General features: G+C 24.7%; 2 protein-coding genes across 2 annotated transcripts in view; one reads left to right on the top strand and one right to left on the bottom strand.

Annotated features, from left to right (window-relative positions):
• Window positions 1-601: 601 nt before the first annotated feature.
• LOC129607567 (uncharacterized) lies at window positions 602-4,237 on the top strand. The gene is made up of 12 exons (XM_055518635.1): window positions 602-646; window positions 750-926; window positions 986-1,139; window positions 1,205-1,224; window positions 1,513-1,645; window positions 1,724-1,876; window positions 1,957-1,984; window positions 2,150-2,407; window positions 2,456-2,819; window positions 2,881-3,012; window positions 3,081-3,263; window positions 4,199-4,237. Exons 1-12 carry the CDS (start codon window positions 602-604, stop codon window positions 4,235-4,237), a joined length of 1,686 nt encoding a protein of 561 aa, XP_055374610.1.
• An 840-nt stretch (window positions 4,238-5,077) lies between these two features.
• LOC129607572 (uncharacterized) overlaps window positions 5,078-19,124 on the bottom strand; it is a 98,557-nt gene continuing 84,510 nt past the window's right edge. Inside the window, exons 11-14 of the mRNA XM_055518650.1 lie at window positions 17,735-18,020; window positions 11,110-12,158; window positions 7,539-7,739; window positions 5,078-6,386 (exon numbers count right to left, since the gene is read on the bottom strand). Of these exons, the coding sequence (XP_055374625.1) occupies window positions 6,274-6,386; window positions 7,539-7,739; window positions 11,110-12,158; window positions 17,735-18,020 (1,649 nt within the window). The 3' untranslated portion in view covers window positions 5,078-6,273. The remainder of the gene's footprint in view (window positions 6,387-7,538; window positions 7,740-11,109; window positions 12,159-17,734; window positions 18,021-19,124) is intronic.

The following is a 19,124-nucleotide window of genomic DNA, read 5'->3' on the forward strand; positions in this document are numbered from 1 at the left end:
TATTTAATATAACAAGACTTACACATGTATACACAAAAATTAAAAAAAAACGATGAAAAATGTAAAATCATCTGAAATTTGTTCGCTCAAAATTTAAGAGAGTCTGGCATTTCAATTAAAAATAATTTATGTTTTTCTAAGACAGAGCAAATATTTTTCTATTAAAAATTTGACATTCGTGAAATTTGGTGTGAGCACAATACCGCAATTGTAAGTTTACAAAAGGAAGTTCAATGAAAAAATGAAAAAGAAACAGAAATATTTCTTTGGTCAGCGAAGACAGTTTCTTGGTCTTTTTCAAAGACATTTTTTATTTCGAGCATATTAGTGCTAAGAAACTTCAATTGCTAAATAAATAAACGCAAAAAAATAGGAAAAAATTAGACCGCAGAGCAAGGAATTGATTTTCAGTGAAAATTTACAAAAATTGCGTGAAGAAAAATAATTCAATGTAATTTTAAGAATATTTACAAAATAAATATTTGCAATTTAAAATTTATTAGTCAATAATTGAAATCGTTTTGTAGAAATTCAAATTAAATTGAAAACATATAAATAAAATGGTTAAAGTTTTTAAAAAACATTTGAAATATCTAATAAAATGCTGTTGAGATCACATTTCAACGCAATTGCTGCTAAGTGGCTTGTAAAATATTTAAGTACATTATTTAACAATTGAAATTTTAATACAGCTTTTAATTTTTATTCTTATAATTATTCTAGTTCAAATTTACTTTCTAAACCTAAAGAGTACAATTATTTTGTATGATTCACAAAATCCCAATGAATTACAAAGCGATTATCTGGAAGGAATCAGTGAATTTCAACGGGAAACTGGAATTGTAACACAAGTTATAGACGCAAAGGGAATGAATCAATCCATATTAAATGAAAAATTGCTGGCGTATGTGGAACTTGCGGCTGATGTATTGTTTTTTTTTTTTATATTACTAAAAAGTGATTTTAAATAAAAAAAATTTTAAAGGGATTTATTAGCATTCTACCAGAACCAAGTAGGTTTCTGGCAGCCCGCACATATGCAGCACAAAAATCAATTCAAAGAATCAAAGACAAATATCATTTGTATCTTCAAGATGAAGCAAATGTAGAAGATTTCTTTGAATCTGAAGATTTAGATTGTAAGTTTCTTTTTTACTTTGTGTTATCAAACTTATTTCATAAATTTTTAATTCAATTTCGGAAGTGTTTCCGTGGCATATTATGGTCTGTTACAAAAATAATACTTTTGTATTATGGACTCAAAAATTTGTTGGGCCACACAATTATAGAAAACCTTTGCTATTAGAAAAATTTCTGGCAGATAAAATAATATTTGAAAATAATATAACCAATTTCTACGAGGATAAAATGAAAAATATGATGGGAAGACCAGTAAAATTGGGATCGCACAATTATAAACCTTATTCTATTTTTTCACATTCTGTAGGACTTCAACAAAAATAATGGCAATCAGTGTAATTCATACATCTATTTATGATTAAATTTTTTTAGGAGCCAGGAAAGGGAAATACTGACTCTTTAAATACAGTTTTATTTAAGAAAGATCTTAATTTTTTTGGAAGTGAAGCAAATATATGTATAGAACTTTGTTTGATATGGAATTGTACTTTAAAAGTCAAAAATTGTAAGTTATAATGCATTTTCTACTTTTTAGAAAAATTTATGTCGTTTAATATAAAAATAAAAACAAGCATAAATTTAGATGGGCAAGACGCTTGGGGTGAATTATATGAAAACGGAACGTCATCCGGTATTGTTGGAGGTGTTTGGAAAAAAGAAGTTGAATTTGGAATTGGAAGCATTTATAATTGGTATAATTACGAGTTTGAAGTTGCAAATGGAATAGCAAAATCAGGTTTTCAAATTACTAATAACAATTGGAATTATTTTATAATTTTATAATTTAACATTATTATTAATTAAAAATTTAAGCAGCAGTTCATATTATGGGACCTGCACCCAAGTAAGTGATTTGTATTTTATTTAAGATTCGGAAATGAAAACGTGTGAACTTTACGTCATTCTATTTAAATCACTTGATTTTCAATTTATTTAATTACCAGATGTTTTAAATTGCTTTGTAAAAAGTAATTATTTTTTTATTTCTCTTCATTCACGAAAATTTTAGACGACTTCCACAATACTTAACACCAATATTACCATTATCTTTCATTTCCTGGATTATTCTGATTATAACAATTGGAATTTGCTCAATTACTTTAAACAATCTTAGATATTCAGCAATGCGTTTGAAAAATCCCAAACAATCTTCATATAAAGTTGAAGTTTTACTATTATCATTTTTGGATATTTTTGCAATGTTTGTACAACAAAGTTATTCTAAAGTTAAGTATGGAATTGTTATTACATTAATATTTATAGTAATATTAATTTAATCTATTATAACAATGAACTGAACAATTAGTTCAAACAGTTTTGGTGCTCGGCTCCTGATTGGTGCTACATTATTTACGGCACTTACGATGGAAAATATTTACAGTGGTCAATTGAAATCGTTACTAACAATTCCCTTATTTGAAAATCCAATTGATACAACAGAAAAATTTGCAAAAATGAATTGGAAATGGGGTGCTCCAGCTGTTGCTTGGGAGGATACAATTGAAGAATCGGAAATACCAAAAGAAAAAATTTTGGCAAAAAATTTTGAAGTTCATAGCGTTGATGAACTAAAAAAATTAACATACACAGGTGTTTGGGGATTCGCAGTTGAAAAATTACACAGCGGTGGCTACACTTTTAATGATTATATTGTAGTTGATGATAAAGTTAATTTGATAGTAAAAAATTTTGTAATTATATTGTTTTTGAATATATTTTACTGACGTGCATTATTTTTAGCTAGTGCAAGATTACGTCTTCTACGAATTTACTCGATTTATTGCAATAAGAGGTTGGCCTTTAAAAGAACGTTTGAATTTTTTAGTTCTTTGGGTTTTTGAATCTGGCATATACATACATTGGGAGACATCGGTAAATCTCTTTTATTCGATTTTGACAATTCTTTTTAAAAGTAAATATAAAAACTTATTTTATTTTAGTACACACGAAAATATATTGATCCGGATGTTTTACATTACATGGTCCAATTAGAACATAAGTTTGTACCAAAACCAGAACAAGAACCATTAAATATTTCACATGTATCGGGACCAATATTTGCTTTAATTCTCGGTTACATTTTATCCGTATTAGTATTTGTATGCGAAATACTGGCAGTGAAAGTGAATCGCATTAAAGTTTTAATTTAAAAACCTCTTTTTCCATTGTAAAGTAATTTTTTCAAAATTTATGTTTGTCAAATTAGAATTTGCTTATATATAGAAGATATGATATTGCTTTTCTTCGGGATTATGCATATATGTAGTTTATAATTGTGTGAATCATTTCAGTGCAGCAAGATGTTGTAACAACCAATTTAATATATGAAAATTAACAATTTAGTATATAAATATGTTGAAAAAGTTGTTACTAATTGTAAATTTACTTTTAAATTAATTTGTTAATGAATATTAATAGAAATTATAATCCTAAATTTATATCAAGTTCTTTCACTTTTCATTATTCAGAATTAGCTCTTAAAACGATATTTAGTGTAATTTACAGCCATTTTTTGTTGAGTTAGTTTCTATGAACATTTCTATTAGTACATGCTCCTTTGAAAATAGTATACATTATAGTATCAACATTTGCTTATTACTAACTACAACTTTTATTTTCTAATTTTGAACTATAATAATTACTTGTAAACAACATATTAGAACATAGTTTTGTGTTCCTTTTACTATAAATGATTTTTTAATTTATTTTAATTTATGGGTCGTTATAGTTAGTTTAAGGGGACCCTGAAACAAGTTAATAAAAGAGAACAGCTAAGAGTACAGTTCTTACTTTTATAAAGTAAAGTGATCAACAAAAGACAAATTTAATACAATTTATAACATAATTAGTTAATTAAAACAGAACACGTCGTAAGTGTTATTTGTGTTTTTACTTGCATTCATTTTATCATAAAATAAATTTAATCGAATTATATTATATTTTTTAAGTAACTTTTAATAAGAAACAGTTTTATTCCAGCAATCGGGTTTTACTTCATGTTGTCAGCAAGTTTTTTATGAATAAATGTTTGATATAAATCGATACTTTGTATCTTTAGGTGTACTCAAGTGGTTTATCTATTAGTATGCTCAGCTAATTGAAATGGCGAAAAAATTTTGGATTTTAATAAGAAGTAAAAGCGTTTCTTATTAAAAATTATTTAAAAATTATATTATATGTGCAAGAAAACATAGTGAAAACAAAATTTTACGACGGTTATGTTAAGTACTTAAATCTAAAAATACTAACTTGTTTTAAGCATTAACAAGCAATTTGTATGCAACTAAGTGATAGTTCTTTCTTCTTCCTAAAAAATTTACACTTTGTACTGAATTACTAATATAACGTGTAGTTGTTTAATTAATAAGTATTGTGCTTATTACACTAATAATATTAACTCAATGGAAATTTCTTCGTACAATTGCTGAACAGATGGAACAGGTCACTGGTTCGGGTCCAATTCGAAGAGAAAAGTTTTTTAATTTTTCTGTCTATAACTCGTTCCTTCGATTACGCCATCCATCTGCAGTTGTATGAATAAATTTCCATTGAGTTTATATTACATTTTGTACTTGTATCGTATTTCTTTCAACAACCACCAGAGAGATGTTGAATAAACGAGACTCAAAGAAATTTTTATTTTACAATAACTGTAGATATTTGAGAGAAAATACGAAGTGATACGAGTAAGGTGGACACATCAGTCTAACAAATTTGCAAAAGTTAAGTTAGAAAGAAAGTTACAAATTTCAACATTTTCAGTAGCTAGCTGAGCATTTCAATTTATGAAATTTAAAAAAACAAAATAACATTAGTTATGAGTTTTTTTCTTCCAAACTTTTTATTTTAAATGTTTAAAAATTAATCAAAAGAAAATATACATATATATATATATATATCCATATATATACATCCATATTTTTTGATATATGCATACATATATTAAATATTATTTATAGTCTAAACTTACATAATAATAAGTATAATTTATATAAGTATTAAAAAAATATTTAAAAAATTTAAATTATGTTTTTTAAATTAATTTAAATATATTAAAAATAACATACAAAATCGAAAAAAAAATTTTTTTAGTTTTATTAAAACTTTCATTTTTAATTTTTTTCTTTTTATACAAAACAAAAAAAATATTTGACTTAGAGTCCATTTATTGGTATAACCGAAAGTGTATATAAAATGTTATTTTTGCATATACAAAATGACAAAAACCAAAAATGCATTATGATTTTTTGTTTAACGCCTTACGTTAACATTTTTCCCCGCCCTTAAAACTGAATAGAAATTATTTATAACTTGTGTTTTTTTTTAATTTTTTTTTTTTTGTCAATGTTTTTTAAATTATTATCGCCTTCATTCTTATTTGATTTATAATTATTTTTTTATACCTAATCTCGTTTCATCTTTTACACAATTAATTTAAATTCTATTTACAATTTTTTCAATTAAAACATTTTGTTTTTCTTTTTTGTATTTAAAAAAATATTTTCTTATAATCTTTTGTTTTGTTTTTTGTTTCTAATTTTTTTATAGATTTCATCTTATATTTTCATCAATATTAAATTTATAATTTTTGTATGGGTGTTATGAACTTAAAAACTAAAATTTTTCACAATTCGTTTTCCATTTATTACATGATAATTTTATAATTTTTCTTTAGTTATAATTAATAAAATATTTACAAATAATTAATAATTCTTTTTTTTTAATGTTTAATTAATTAACTGTTTTTCCCTTTTTTATTTTAATTTGCTTATTTGTTTTTTTTTACAATGATTGCATATTTTACAGCGGTAGGTTTTGTTTCCTTCTTTTCAAAATTACTTTTAAAAGCTTTAAATTTTTTTGTGTACGGGTATAATAATTTAATTTTTATTATTTATACGCTAATAATTTACATAATATTACATAATAATCCACATATACATTATATTTATATATATATAAACATAATTTTTTTAACTAAATTGTTATTGTAAGTTTTGTTTATTTAAATTTTTTATAATTAAATTTATAAGAGAAATTTAAACAAAATAAAATTAATTATAGGGTTATTTTTCTTAGATGGGGGTTTTTAACTTTGGTTGGATTTTAAATAATGTATTATATCAGTAAAAATCATCTAATGTTATGTAATAAATGTATTGATATAATTAATATTATTGGTAAAAAGTAATTCATAATTGGTTGAATTTTAAATTTGTCAGCAGTACTTGAATCACCACATTGACCTAAAAGTATGCAATATTTTAAAAAAGATATATAAATTATATTTTATTTTTATTAATTTTTTATAGCTATTATATAAATTGTTTTAAAAAATTTTCAGCTTTTATTCATTTAATCCCTTACCATGATCGGCGAAGCGAATAAAATTTTTGGCGAATATAAATTTGTGGTATTATGATTATAGCGAATCTTTCTAAATTTTAGGTGAATATTCAATCTGTTTGTGTGATGAGCTTGGCGAATGAAAACAAAAATCAATATAATACATAAGTGTTTTTTTTTATTTGATATGATACAGTGATAAAATGGAAGAACCTAAACTATCTGGAAAGTAAGTTCATAAAACTCTACAAATTATTGTAAAAAATATTGATTCTCTAATATTAATTTAAGCGTGAAAAAAACGAATCAAAAACAATTCGAGCATTAATTAAATTAATGAAGACCAAGCCCGACATTGTTAAAGGGATAGGAAAATTAATTTTTTAGGAAAATTTTGCAAAAAAAAAACAAAAATTATATACATATGTGTGGTGTTAACCTCATTATTCGATTCGCCTAGTCCATTTGACTCACCTAACCATTCGCTTTGCGTATCAAAATAAGAGTATTAATAAAAAAGATACTTGGAATAATATTGTAATAATACCTACTCTAATTAGCAGACTGTTATTTGCTGTACACAATAATTATAATTTGATTAAAACCATAATCATTTTTTTGATTTCACTGGCTTTTTAAATGATTAAACGCGGAAAACGATACGTGACACAAAAATTATATCAAACAATTTGTGTTCTTTTTCAACTAGAAATTTTGAATAAAAAGTTTATAAAATTTTATATATATCATTACAATTTCGAAATTCTTGGTAATTCGGAACAATTTGTCAAAATATAATAAATGATTTTGAGTTATTTTGAATTTTTGAATTTTTTAATCCAGAAATAGATGAAACAGTCAATAAAATAAATTTTAATTTAACTGTGACGACAAAAACATTTTTCTAAAATTTTATTACATGTCTAGAAATTACAGTACCTAATTTTTTAAAACAATTATTCTTATTTATAAAATAAAAGCACTACAGATGAATAAAGTATGTAAAAGAAGAATAATTAGTGTGAATTTAACCGAAATTTATTGATTCTTACCAAATTTCGTAATATTTGTTGCTATCAAATGATCAGATTGTTTTTCATGAGAATGATGATAGCATTCATCACCTATAACTAGTTTCGCTTCATTTCCTATAAATGGAATGTAAGTTAAACATACAAGATGTTGTGTAGCAAGATTCCTCGCTATGATATATATGTTCATATTTTCTGTCCATGATCCATAGCAAATATAAACTAAAAATATTAAAAGAAAAAATTATATTTAGTATTCATAAGTATATTAAAGCATCTAAGTACATACATACTTATTTTATTTTAATTTGTTGTTATAATAAAAAAAAATTTTTGTTTAAATTTAAAAAGAGAAGTAAGAGAAATCGACAATCATCACCTCGTTAAGGTGACATATCTAGGTGCTATATATCTTTTGGATAGTTCTTAAAAATTTATTTATCTTAATTTAATTGTTGTAGTTTATCTAACAATAACTCAAAAGCGCATTAAAATTTTACATGTAGTTTGCGACAGCAAATTCTAAGAACTTTATTGAATTTCACTGACCTAATTAAATGCGATCAAGACAATTGTTATACCAATGTGATACAAATCTTTAACAAAAATCTTGTATTAACATATAAATAAAATATAGACTTTTTTCACATTTTCATAATCTTTTGATTATCTTTAAATTGCTCCGTAATTAAATACAACAAATTTAAAATTTTAGTTTGAGACCCATGCTTCAGAAGAATCTAAGATAATTACTTATTGAATAAAGTATTTTTAATGTCTTTGGTAGAATGTAATGTAATTTAGTAATTGCTCATAATTTTCATTTAAAACTTTCGCAAACATCTCAAATAATTCCTCGTCTTGAATAATTGTGTTTTCGCTCATTTATCCATCTATAAGCGCCAGACATCCATCCATTAAATCCATTTACCTTTAAGCGCTTGAATAATTAAATATTGGCTTTTACGTGTCATTTTTCAAAATATAAGGAAAATTACTTTTCAACAGCATTGCGTTTAAACACACTACGCCTTAAATCTTTTAATTTAAAAATCAATGGTCTCATCAAAATTTAGTGCAAAAAAAATTAGAAATTTTAATTTCGTTTCCTATTATTTTTAGTTGTCATTTTATATCTAAATTTGACAAATCACAATTCAACATTAAATTAATAATTGAAAAAAAAAACTTTTTCTCTCTAAAATTTATCATTTCAACTTTTACAAATCATCTTCATTATAATTTCACTATAAATAATATTTTTTGGAAAAAAAAACAAATTATGTAGAATAATTGAAAATTGGAAACTACTCGAAAGCGCCCATTAACGAGATAATCAAAATTTTTCAAATTATTTTATCATAATTACGAAATGAAATCTGAAAATATGTAATTAAAATCTTCGAGACCCAATAAATCAAATTTTGCATAATTGAAAGCAAAAAAAAAAAAAACATCAAATTTCTAAACTATTTTTTGAATTATATTTAAAAAAAAAGTGCGAGTACCGGGTGAAACATAAAAATTTGAAATTTCAGTAATTTTTGCCAATAATTTACGGAATAATCTGGAATAACTTAATCAGTTTTACTCTAATGTATAATGATAACGTACAAGCAAGAAAGACTAACAGAAATTAATTTGTTAAATATTTATTTCTTAATTTTATTCTTCCGAAAATAAACTAATTAATAACTAGTTTATTTTCGGAATTATTCACATTAAAATTTTTTTTTCCTTTTTAGAATTGAATCAAATAATTAATATCATTTTGCTTTAAATTGAATTCCCTATACCATACAATTTGTCATTTCAAATTCGAAATAAAAATTTTGTTTAAAAAAAACTCTCTATTAATCCCTTGCGCTACAATGACGAGTTGAAATCGTCATAAATTTTTAATGTCTATCTGCCCAGTGACAAGCTGTACTCGTCATGAAAATAAAAATATATATAAAATAAAAAATATATTCCTTATAATTAATGATAGCAGTGATTGGAGTAATAATGAAAAATCCGACAAAGAGGACATAAGTGTATCTGATAATGATAACGGAATAAATAGTGACTGTAGTGAATTTACTCAAAGATATCCAAAACGCGTAAGACGTCTCATAAGTGACTATTGCAAAATTTTTTCCAATTAAATCGAAGCTCAAGGGCTTAAATTATAAAAACAACAAACACACTGTGCAAAAAAATATTGAGTGCATTTCGTTTATTTCTCATTTTCCCCATAATGATTTTGGTTTGGTCAATTTAAGCCAATTCCGATGTTCTTTTTGTTTTACTATAAACTTTTTTAATTAAATTAAAATTATAATCTTTCAATCAAGTTAATGGTAATCTCTTGTTATCCTTTTACAAATAGATTCAAAATAAAATTGGTGTTATGAAGAAGAAAAAAAAATGATTTGACTATATGAGTAATTTCTGAATTGCACAACGTTATTGTTGTGGAATAATTCGTAGGACGTTTTGAAAATTTAATTAATAGAAAATAGTTTCCCGCAATCAAAATTATTAATAAATAAAATTTTTCTTAAAATTTTTTGCACATCCAAATGCAACATAAATTCTTTGGTAAAGAAAATTCAAGTATTAATAGGTTTTTTAACAAAACTACCATTTGTTTTTCAGTAAAAAATTGAGTGTATCATTCTATTATTTATGGACTTATTGTTGTGCTTTTCGTTGTAGTTTATGAAAAATTTGTCATTCTACTTGGCAATTTTAAAATCTAGTAAGGAGATGTTTTTTTACAAATTTTGTATTTAAACTTCCAGAATACCTTACATTTTTTATAAATTAATGTGCTTTGCAACCAGGTATTTAGTAATGCCATCAATCTTATACTGAAAACAGAATAATTAATTTGATTAATTTCGGAACTATTTCAAATTTATTTTAATAGAAATCTGTCATAAATATTTTCTAATTTCAATTTCAGTATTTTTTTCTTTGAATTAATTAAATAGGTTCCACCATAGTTTATGCAATATAAAACCTTTGCAGCATTTTTCATTCCAATTCAGAATACTAAAATCGGAAACTCAGATTATAATGGAGAAATATTCAGGTTTAATCTCAAGTTTAAAATCTACTTAAAAATTAAATTTCTTTATGATAAGAAACTTAAAGACCTTTAAGAATTCCAAACACACTTTGAATTCAACATCTGTTCGTTAGTAAAAATCTTAATTTTTTTCTGATCGTAAAAGAAGGTATCGTAAAAGCGATCTTCAATAAGATTAAGTTTCTCGTTCTCTTATTTAATACTGTTTAAATTGTATATGTTCGTGAGCTTGGGAATAAATTCTAAAAACGTAGTTCACGTTTAGTCATGCAAGCAACTTTGGCTGTGAAGCAAAAAAAAAGTAGTTTCCTCTCTTAATTTTCTTTCAATATTAAATTTTTATAAAGAATCCTATGTAAGAAAAATATGTACGAGTACCTATATTTAAAAAAAAAAACCAACAAAATAAAAAATTCAAATTAGGTGCACATAGTAAATGTCTAAGAGCACATTATTACATATATAACCCAAGTTGAATAATAAAAATAAATGAGTAAAAAGAAATTTCTTAAATACCTTCACTTTCATCGTTACATTGTGGTCTAACATCAATTTGATTTAAATCAGTACAACCAATTCGAAGTTGCCTTTGGGTTTTATAATTGACAGTGCAGCCAGGTGCATCACGACGATTACGTTGTGGTTTTTGTTTTTTCTCTTGTTTTTCATTATAAATTTCAATTGATTTTCTTTCATTCACTGACTGTTGATAATTTGAATCTCCATAATGAGTGTACAAATGCTCTTCAACATCACTACTTTTCTCAATGTGTGGATGATGATGATGATGATGATGATTTTGTTTATATTGATTATAATTTTTTTGATGTTTCAATTCACGATTATGATGGTGATTATTATGTTGCTTATGATGATGATGATGATGATTATGATGATGATGTTGCGAAGGAGAATGTTGGTGATGATATTGACTACGAATATCGTGATTTTCGTATTGTTCCCCTTTTTGCATATCAATAGAATCTTCCGTTTTCATTAGGTTATTTGATGTACTCAATTCAGTAAAAAATACAATATCGTTATTAAATCCATGAGAAGTATTACTGTTACTTTTTATAAAATTTCCATTTGGTAACGATACCGAATTCAATGTCATTTGATTTCTAATTTTAATGAAACCATGTATTGAAGTAGGTGAATCGTTAATGTTGGTATCATAATTAGAACTATAAGAATTTTCTTTTAATCGTTGTAATTCATTATTGTTTGTTGTAGTTTTTTCATTGTACAGAGTTTTGTCATCATTAAAATTGTTATTAGGTAAACTTGATTTAACATTGTCAATATTATCCTTAATGTTACTGTTATTATTACTGCCACCGATGTCATCAATATTAGGGGTAGAATTGTGGAGTGGTAAGTTGTTATTTGAAATATGTGTTGAATTATTTCGAATTATATAACGACGATTACGTATTGCAGTATTAAAGGTATGCTTGGATTCTGTGATTGTTGATTCTTCTTTCAAGTGATTTCCAATTTCACTTATGTTGTCCGTAATAATATTAGCAGAATCATTAACTTGTTCATTATTTATATCATGCCTAGAAAATAAAAATACAATGTGTTTATATAGCATTTTATGATATGTTGCTAAGGTATTTTTTTTATTAAGAATTTTTGTTGTACTTATAGGATTTTTTCAGGTTTATTTAAATTTTGTGTTTGCTAATAGATTTTTGAGAGAAATGACAAAGGAAAAATAGTTAAGAATTTGACACACAGTTAAATAGATTCAGAAAGCATTCCAGAATAAAAAATATTATGTTGATGTCGCTAGAGTCATCTTTTTAGATCACTGAAATCTTTCGATTAACTGTACGCATATTCAATCATACGAGATTATAGATTAAAATTAATTTCCTATTCCCTTCCCTCTACCAGTAAAATAGCTGTATGCGCTGTGCTAAATTCATATAGAATACTGCATTTTATATTCAGTTTTGTTGAAAGAATCAGATTTATGGTTTATTTTCGGCACATTATAAAATATTTTGAAAATAATTTTTGGCACCATTGAATATCTTTATTCACATTTTGAAGTATACTACATATATGCCCCAAATTATATAATATGCGGATAACTATATTGCTAGTGTCTAATTATTAGTCTAATTACATAACAATATTAAACGATGTTCAATTATAAATTATTGTTTTGCAGCTTTATCATAGTATAAGTGAATGACAGAACAAATTGATATTATAATATTAACATTAAGGATGTTGTTAGGTTACAATGCATTAAACATTGTGATAACACATAATATTATTGTTGAAGAATGTAAATATTAACGTTAAACATAGTATGTTGTCTAGTACATGCACCATTGAATTAAAAACAGTGAAATGAGAGCAAAAAAACATGCATTCTAACAATAATTTGTAAGTTATTTTGGGAAATATTTAGAATTTAGAAGCACACATGTACTTGTAGCACACCAATATTTTAATAAAGAAACTTTATGCACAGGATTTTTTCAACAATAAATTAATTACGAACTATCTATGTATTGAAAAAATGTGATAGGACTATGGTGATTATTATGAAATTTGGATAAAGTTTCGTTAAATCAGAGTTGGACAATATTGTTGTTAATACTAATAAGAAGGTATCGTGAAGCCGCTAGTAAAAACCATTGATAATAATTCATTCTAAAATTTTATTGTTAAATAAAATTCCTAAAGTACTCGTATAGAATTTCAAAATTACTTACATACATACATACATGCACATAATATTAGTAAGAGAAAAATTTATAAAATTAATTCTGAATGTTTTGAAAAAAGTTTCAAAATTCGTCTTATGGATTATTGCTATGCAATAAAAAATATTTTCGAAAGTCTAAATGCGTAATAATACCATTTAGGTAACTACATCTACAGGCTGATTCAGAAAGTTATACAACAACATATAGCATTGGTTAGAAGATCGAAAATGGGTAAAACTTTTGTTCCAGACTGGGTGCCAAATCTCAAAGGTTTCCGAGTTTCAGATATTTTAACGAATTTTCACGAAATTTTTACTTATCTAAATTTTTTTGATTATAACTTCGGTGCTGAAGAAGATAGGAACTTCAAACAAACAGTTTCTCAAAGGCCTAGTATAAAGGACTTAAAATAGACTGGCTGCTTGATTCTGCATTTGAAGTACCTTCGGAATACCAAGCATTCACACTTTGAGGAAAATCAAATTTCGTTGTTTTTATTAAAATGTTTTAGTTTCGTAAGAATAAAATTTCGTAAGAAATTTTTCGAAACCTTGAAATTCTTTTTTATAGAATTTTTCCCAACTGCTTAAACTTTAATTTAAGACCTCAAACATTTAAAAAAATTTTATGGTACAGAAGATACAGACACAAAAACCACAAATTTTTTGAAATAAAAAATTTAATTAAAATCAAACCAAATTAAATTCAATTAAAAAATTCAATCAAATTAAATTCAAACCAAATTAAATTAAAACTAAAATTAAATTCAATTTACTGTTCCTTAATCCAAAAATTTTACAAATTTCTCAAAACAAACACGAAATTCTTCTGTGAAATTTAGCTAGTTCGGAAAAAATTTATGTTTTTCTTCTTTCAAATCTAAGTATTTCTATTCAATTGCATATTTTAAATCAATTGCTTCACTAGAACACCTCTTCAGTTGCATTAATCGTATAACAATTTCGTTTTTGTAGAAATATCTTTGAAATTTAATAATCCCATTAAATTATTTATTAATTATTTATTAGCTTCATAATGTTAATACCATATCATTTACAAACTCCATTTTGTTCAAAAAAATTAAATTTTCCTATTAAAAATTTTTTTTTTCTAATAAAATAAACGCCAAAATTTATATGGCATGTCTTTAAAAATTCGCTCCAGGTGGATAATTTTAATAATCTCAGATGCCAAATAGTGTCTAGATTCCGAAAATATTTTTGTCAAATTTTTAAATTGCACCCAATCTGAGAAAAATGCATTTAAAAATTTCAAACCATATAGGTACCATTTCTTACAAAAACTGGCAAAATAAAAAACCTATCAATTTTCGAAAAAAAATTTTTGATTACTAGATTTTTTTTTTAGTTTTTCCAAAATGAAAATTTTTAGTTTTTCTTTTCAAAAATTTCAAATTTTTTAAATTCAATTTTTTTTCTTTCAATTAAAAAGTTTGTATAAAATTTCGTTTCAATTTTATTCTTATTTGCTACATTTCAATAAAAACATTAAAATTTGGATTTTTTATCAAAATAACGGCTCTTCAAAATGTCAACTGTTTTTCGACTGACTATTGTCACCAAAAATTAATGACACTTGATAATTACAACGCTTAAAATCCTTGTCTTTAAGGGTCTTTAAATTATGTGACAAAGCATGTACAGTAGAACCTGAATTTGACGTATCTGGGTAATAGGAAAACCTCTTTAAATGAAATTAGTTATCCAGTCCCTTTAGTTTTTTCATGTACTAATTCAGTACATTTCTACATCCAGAGGAGGAATACTTTTTGTGATTACCTCAATAAGGTAAATTTTTGTTTTTATTTTAGTTTATTATACTGTTTGGTTAAAAATTTCTTTTAGAAAATGTTCGTGAGTATTCGTGTGAGTTTTATTTTTTTCAGCAAATTTCAAACAAAATTAGCTGACTAAAGAATAATTTTGTTATAAATAATTTATCTTAATAATTAAAGCACAGAAAATGATACAAAAATCGTACATTAAAAAATTTATAATTAAAATGTAAGTTATAAAATTTTGAAAAACCTGGATAAATGGAAAACTTGTTAAGCGAGAAACGTCTATAAGTGGAACAAAATGTTCAACCTCTAGAAACTTCCCCTATCAGGTTCAATTGTAGCAATGTTCCGATGGAGTGTGTTGATATAATATGATTCAGTATAAGATTCTTACATTTTTGCACAAAATATTGGTTATTTTTATTATGACTCAACATTTAAATAATTGAAACATTTTGAAAATGTCAAATATCGTTACCTAATCTTCATAATCATATATACAAGCATTATCTAATACCTATTTTAACTGTATCAACAACGTATTTGCCAAAAATTTAACAATATTAAAAAAGTTCACGGTCTAGTTCTTTAAAATTAACCTTGTTATAATTCCACAATAAAAAACAAAATTAAAAATTTTAAATTAATTTATTTAATATTAATTAATTTGTAAATTTGAAAATTTTTGCCGAAAATTTAATAAAAATTTTAATAGAATTAAATTTAATTAGAATTTCTTCAAAAGAAAGGTCTTTCAACTTAATCCTTTTTTGGAAAATTTTCACCTATTATTTTCTTCTTTTTTCCTCATTTTCTTTATGATCATTACATTTGTGCATTATTATTCGTCCCAGACGCCCATCATCATTACCTTAATATAAAATTAACGTTTACAGTCTGTATATTTGTTTTTTCTCAATTTCTTATATAGAAAGTATACAAGTTTTTATTACAATTTCATCAAAATCCTTGTTGTGCATTCTATTATTACGGAATGGACAATAATAGAATTAAGACGAAAATGAGAATTTTTTATTTTTTCTTTTTTTTCTCTAATTCATGTTGATTTAAATTCTTTTTTCCGTCCATTTTGTAAATCTCATATATACGAGTAGCTATATACAAATGAAAAGATTTGTTTTCTTTTTATAAAAGAAAGGAATTTCGTGTACACAATTGAAAGTTTCAGAAAAATAAGAACCTAGACTAATTTGGATGTAGTTATGGTTGTACCTTTAATGTTCATAAAATTTCAATTAACAAAATAATTTTGTACACATAACGTAATAATTGAAAGCTACATATAGACAATAAATTTGCAAGTAAAATAATTTTCATGTATGTACACATGTATGTATATTTATTTTAAAGCAATGTCCCAACAGAATACTAATATAATAAAATATTATGCTTTTAGAAGGGGTGTCATCAGATTTAAGTTTTGGTAACCTTTTTAAATTTCAATGATAAGTCGGAAAATCGAATTTGGTAGGGAAGTCAAATTGTATTTTACTATACTTTATATGCATTCTAGTATAACAGTTATTAAAATCACATTAAATTTTTAGTATTCTGAAATTACACATAATTCCTTTATTTATAAGTTTTGTTATTAAAATTTTGTTGCGATTCTTTAAGAAGGAGACAGGGCGATCCTTCAAAAAGGAAAAAAAATTATATAAAGCTAATTTTTATTACTATGTCAGAAGATTGATGATAAAATACTATTTATCATATTTTCAAGGATATATATCTATAGATTACACATAAATATGTTGAATTTGTCACGATGCAACGTAATACAAAAATCAATTCTTAGTCAATTCTTAGTCAATTCTTAATAAACACTTAGACTGATGTCGAGCTTATTTGAGAACGCAAACAGCTAAACAATGGTCATGCGGCATATCATTGGTATGGTATCAGAAATCTTTTTACTTTTTATTTTAGTATCATTATTTCTTTTATAATCAGTTTATATCTCGCCTTTCTTAAGTTTAAAATAAAGATTTTATTAAACTTAAGAAAGGCGAGTATTTAATTCTGATAAGACCAAAATGAAGTTTTTCAATAGAGATTACATGTTCGAAAAAAGTGCTTATGCTAGGCTAATTTTCTAACAATGTGTTTCTTTGCTGAAATTTGGTTCTTTTCTCAAAAAACGATTTTCTGTACGGCTGCTCTACGGATATGAGCAAAAGAACTATGAATTTTACAATTTCAACGCATCCTGAAGAAATTTGAACCACAAATTTTTTTTGTATGCTTTATTCTAATAGACTTTGAGAATTTCAAAAATCTGTGCTATAAACTGAAATTGTATGTGTTTTCATGTGTCAAATCTTCAACAAAATTATATTATTCTTTCATACATTCAACACATACATATATGTATGTACATAATAATATTGTACAATCTACCTACATTTTGCAATATATAAATTATAATTGTGTTCATAGATGACATTTCTCCTAATATAAAAATATATGTACATACTCGTATAATGCATGTGTTTGTATTTTACATAAATATTTTATGTTCGAAAGAAAATTCGTATACTTACACATATATTATACATACATACGTATGTTTACAATTTTTAGTTACCTTTTATGTCCTTTCAGCTTCTGATTATTATGATAATAATAATGTTGATGTTGATGATGATGTTGTTGATTCTGATGATGGTTATAATGATGATGATGGCCATGTTGTTGTTGTTGGTGCTCCTTACCATTGTGACCATAATTTTTGTTATATACATCATTCGAGTAATGATTATTATTGTTATTATGATTACGTTTATGTCTTGATACGACATTAGGTGGACCAATTGCTCCAAGTAAATGATATAAACCATCTGTCGGGCATTTACTCGATTCTGAATTACTTGCTATAAATTATTTAATAAGAAAAAAGAAAAAGAAATATAGAAAAAATTAAAATTAAATAATAAAAGGATAATATAATATATGTCCTTTTTCCTATGTACACTTAAATATAAAAAGTGAAAATAATAAAACAAAAAACAAAACACAAAAAGAAGAAATCATTTTAACTTTGTAAGCATTTTGATTAATGCGTGGCAATATTGAAAGAATAAGACATTATGTTTTTTTTAAATAAAAGAGCAGGAAGAAAATTATTATAGGAAACGTGGAAAATAATGTTTTCTTAAGGAACTGAAGGCCATTTATTTCATTCCTCTTACTCAAGAATAATGACTGCTTTTATTCTTATTTTCCATTTTTATTTTTCTTTCTTTTACAATTGCTACCATTTAATGTAATATTAAGAAAAAAGAAAAAGGAAAATTGAAAATTTAAGATTTAAAATAAAATTTATGACTGCAATTGAATAACAACAGTGACCTTATAATTTTCATACAGAACACTAACATCTTCAATAGTGAGTCTAAAAGCACAGCTATTTATTGGAGTTTAATGTTATTAACAAAATTTATGCTCAAACTTTCAAAATTTACAAACAGATTTGAAAGGGTAGTCACGGGAGCAAACTTCGGTCATAAAATGCTGTACAAATCAATTGCAATATTTTTTCTTATGGCCAAGTTGGCACACCAAAAATAGTATTTGCATTTTAACAACTAAAAAGTTTTCCTTCAACAAGAGAAAGCACTCGTACTTTTTTTAACGATATTCGTTACAATACGATATTACATAATATTACGAAAATATTTCTTATTTCTTTTGTAAAGCGAATTACAACGTTAAATAAATATTTTTTGCATAGTTTTAGGATAAGAACAAAAATTTAAAAAATATTAACATAGTAACGGTCTAAATTGTCGGTTAATTTATTGATCAAAGCCTAAGATTACATTCCTTGATGAGAAGACGAAAGATAGAGTTCAGCTCTAATTTAAAATATGTATACTTTCAAGTGTAAGTAACTACATTAGGAAGTAGACAAATCTAAATTTTTAAAATTAATTAATTTGAGTGAGTGTAGAAAATCTTCAAAAATTTTGGTTTTT

Source organism: Condylostylus longicornis, unplaced genomic scaffold, assembly GCF_029603195.1.
Source record: "Condylostylus longicornis isolate FDR11 unplaced genomic scaffold, ASM2960319v2 ptg000004l, whole genome shotgun sequence".
Taxonomy (NCBI): Eukaryota; Metazoa; Arthropoda; class Insecta; order Diptera; family Dolichopodidae; genus Condylostylus; species Condylostylus longicornis.

Bases quoted from the DNA above. Each gene is read 5' to 3' on its own strand.
- LOC129607567 (XM_055518635.1), top strand. From the start codon at position 602: ATGCTGTTGAGATCACATTTCAACGCAATTGCTGCTAAGTGGCTT. The intron at 1,140-1,204 runs GTAAGTTTCTTT...CAATTTCGGAAG, and splicing joins TGAATCTGAAGATTTAGATT to TGTTTCCGTGGCATATTATG. The intron at 3,013-3,080 runs GTAAATCTCTTT...ATTTTATTTTAG, and splicing joins ACATACATTGGGAGACATCG to TACACACGAAAATATATTGA.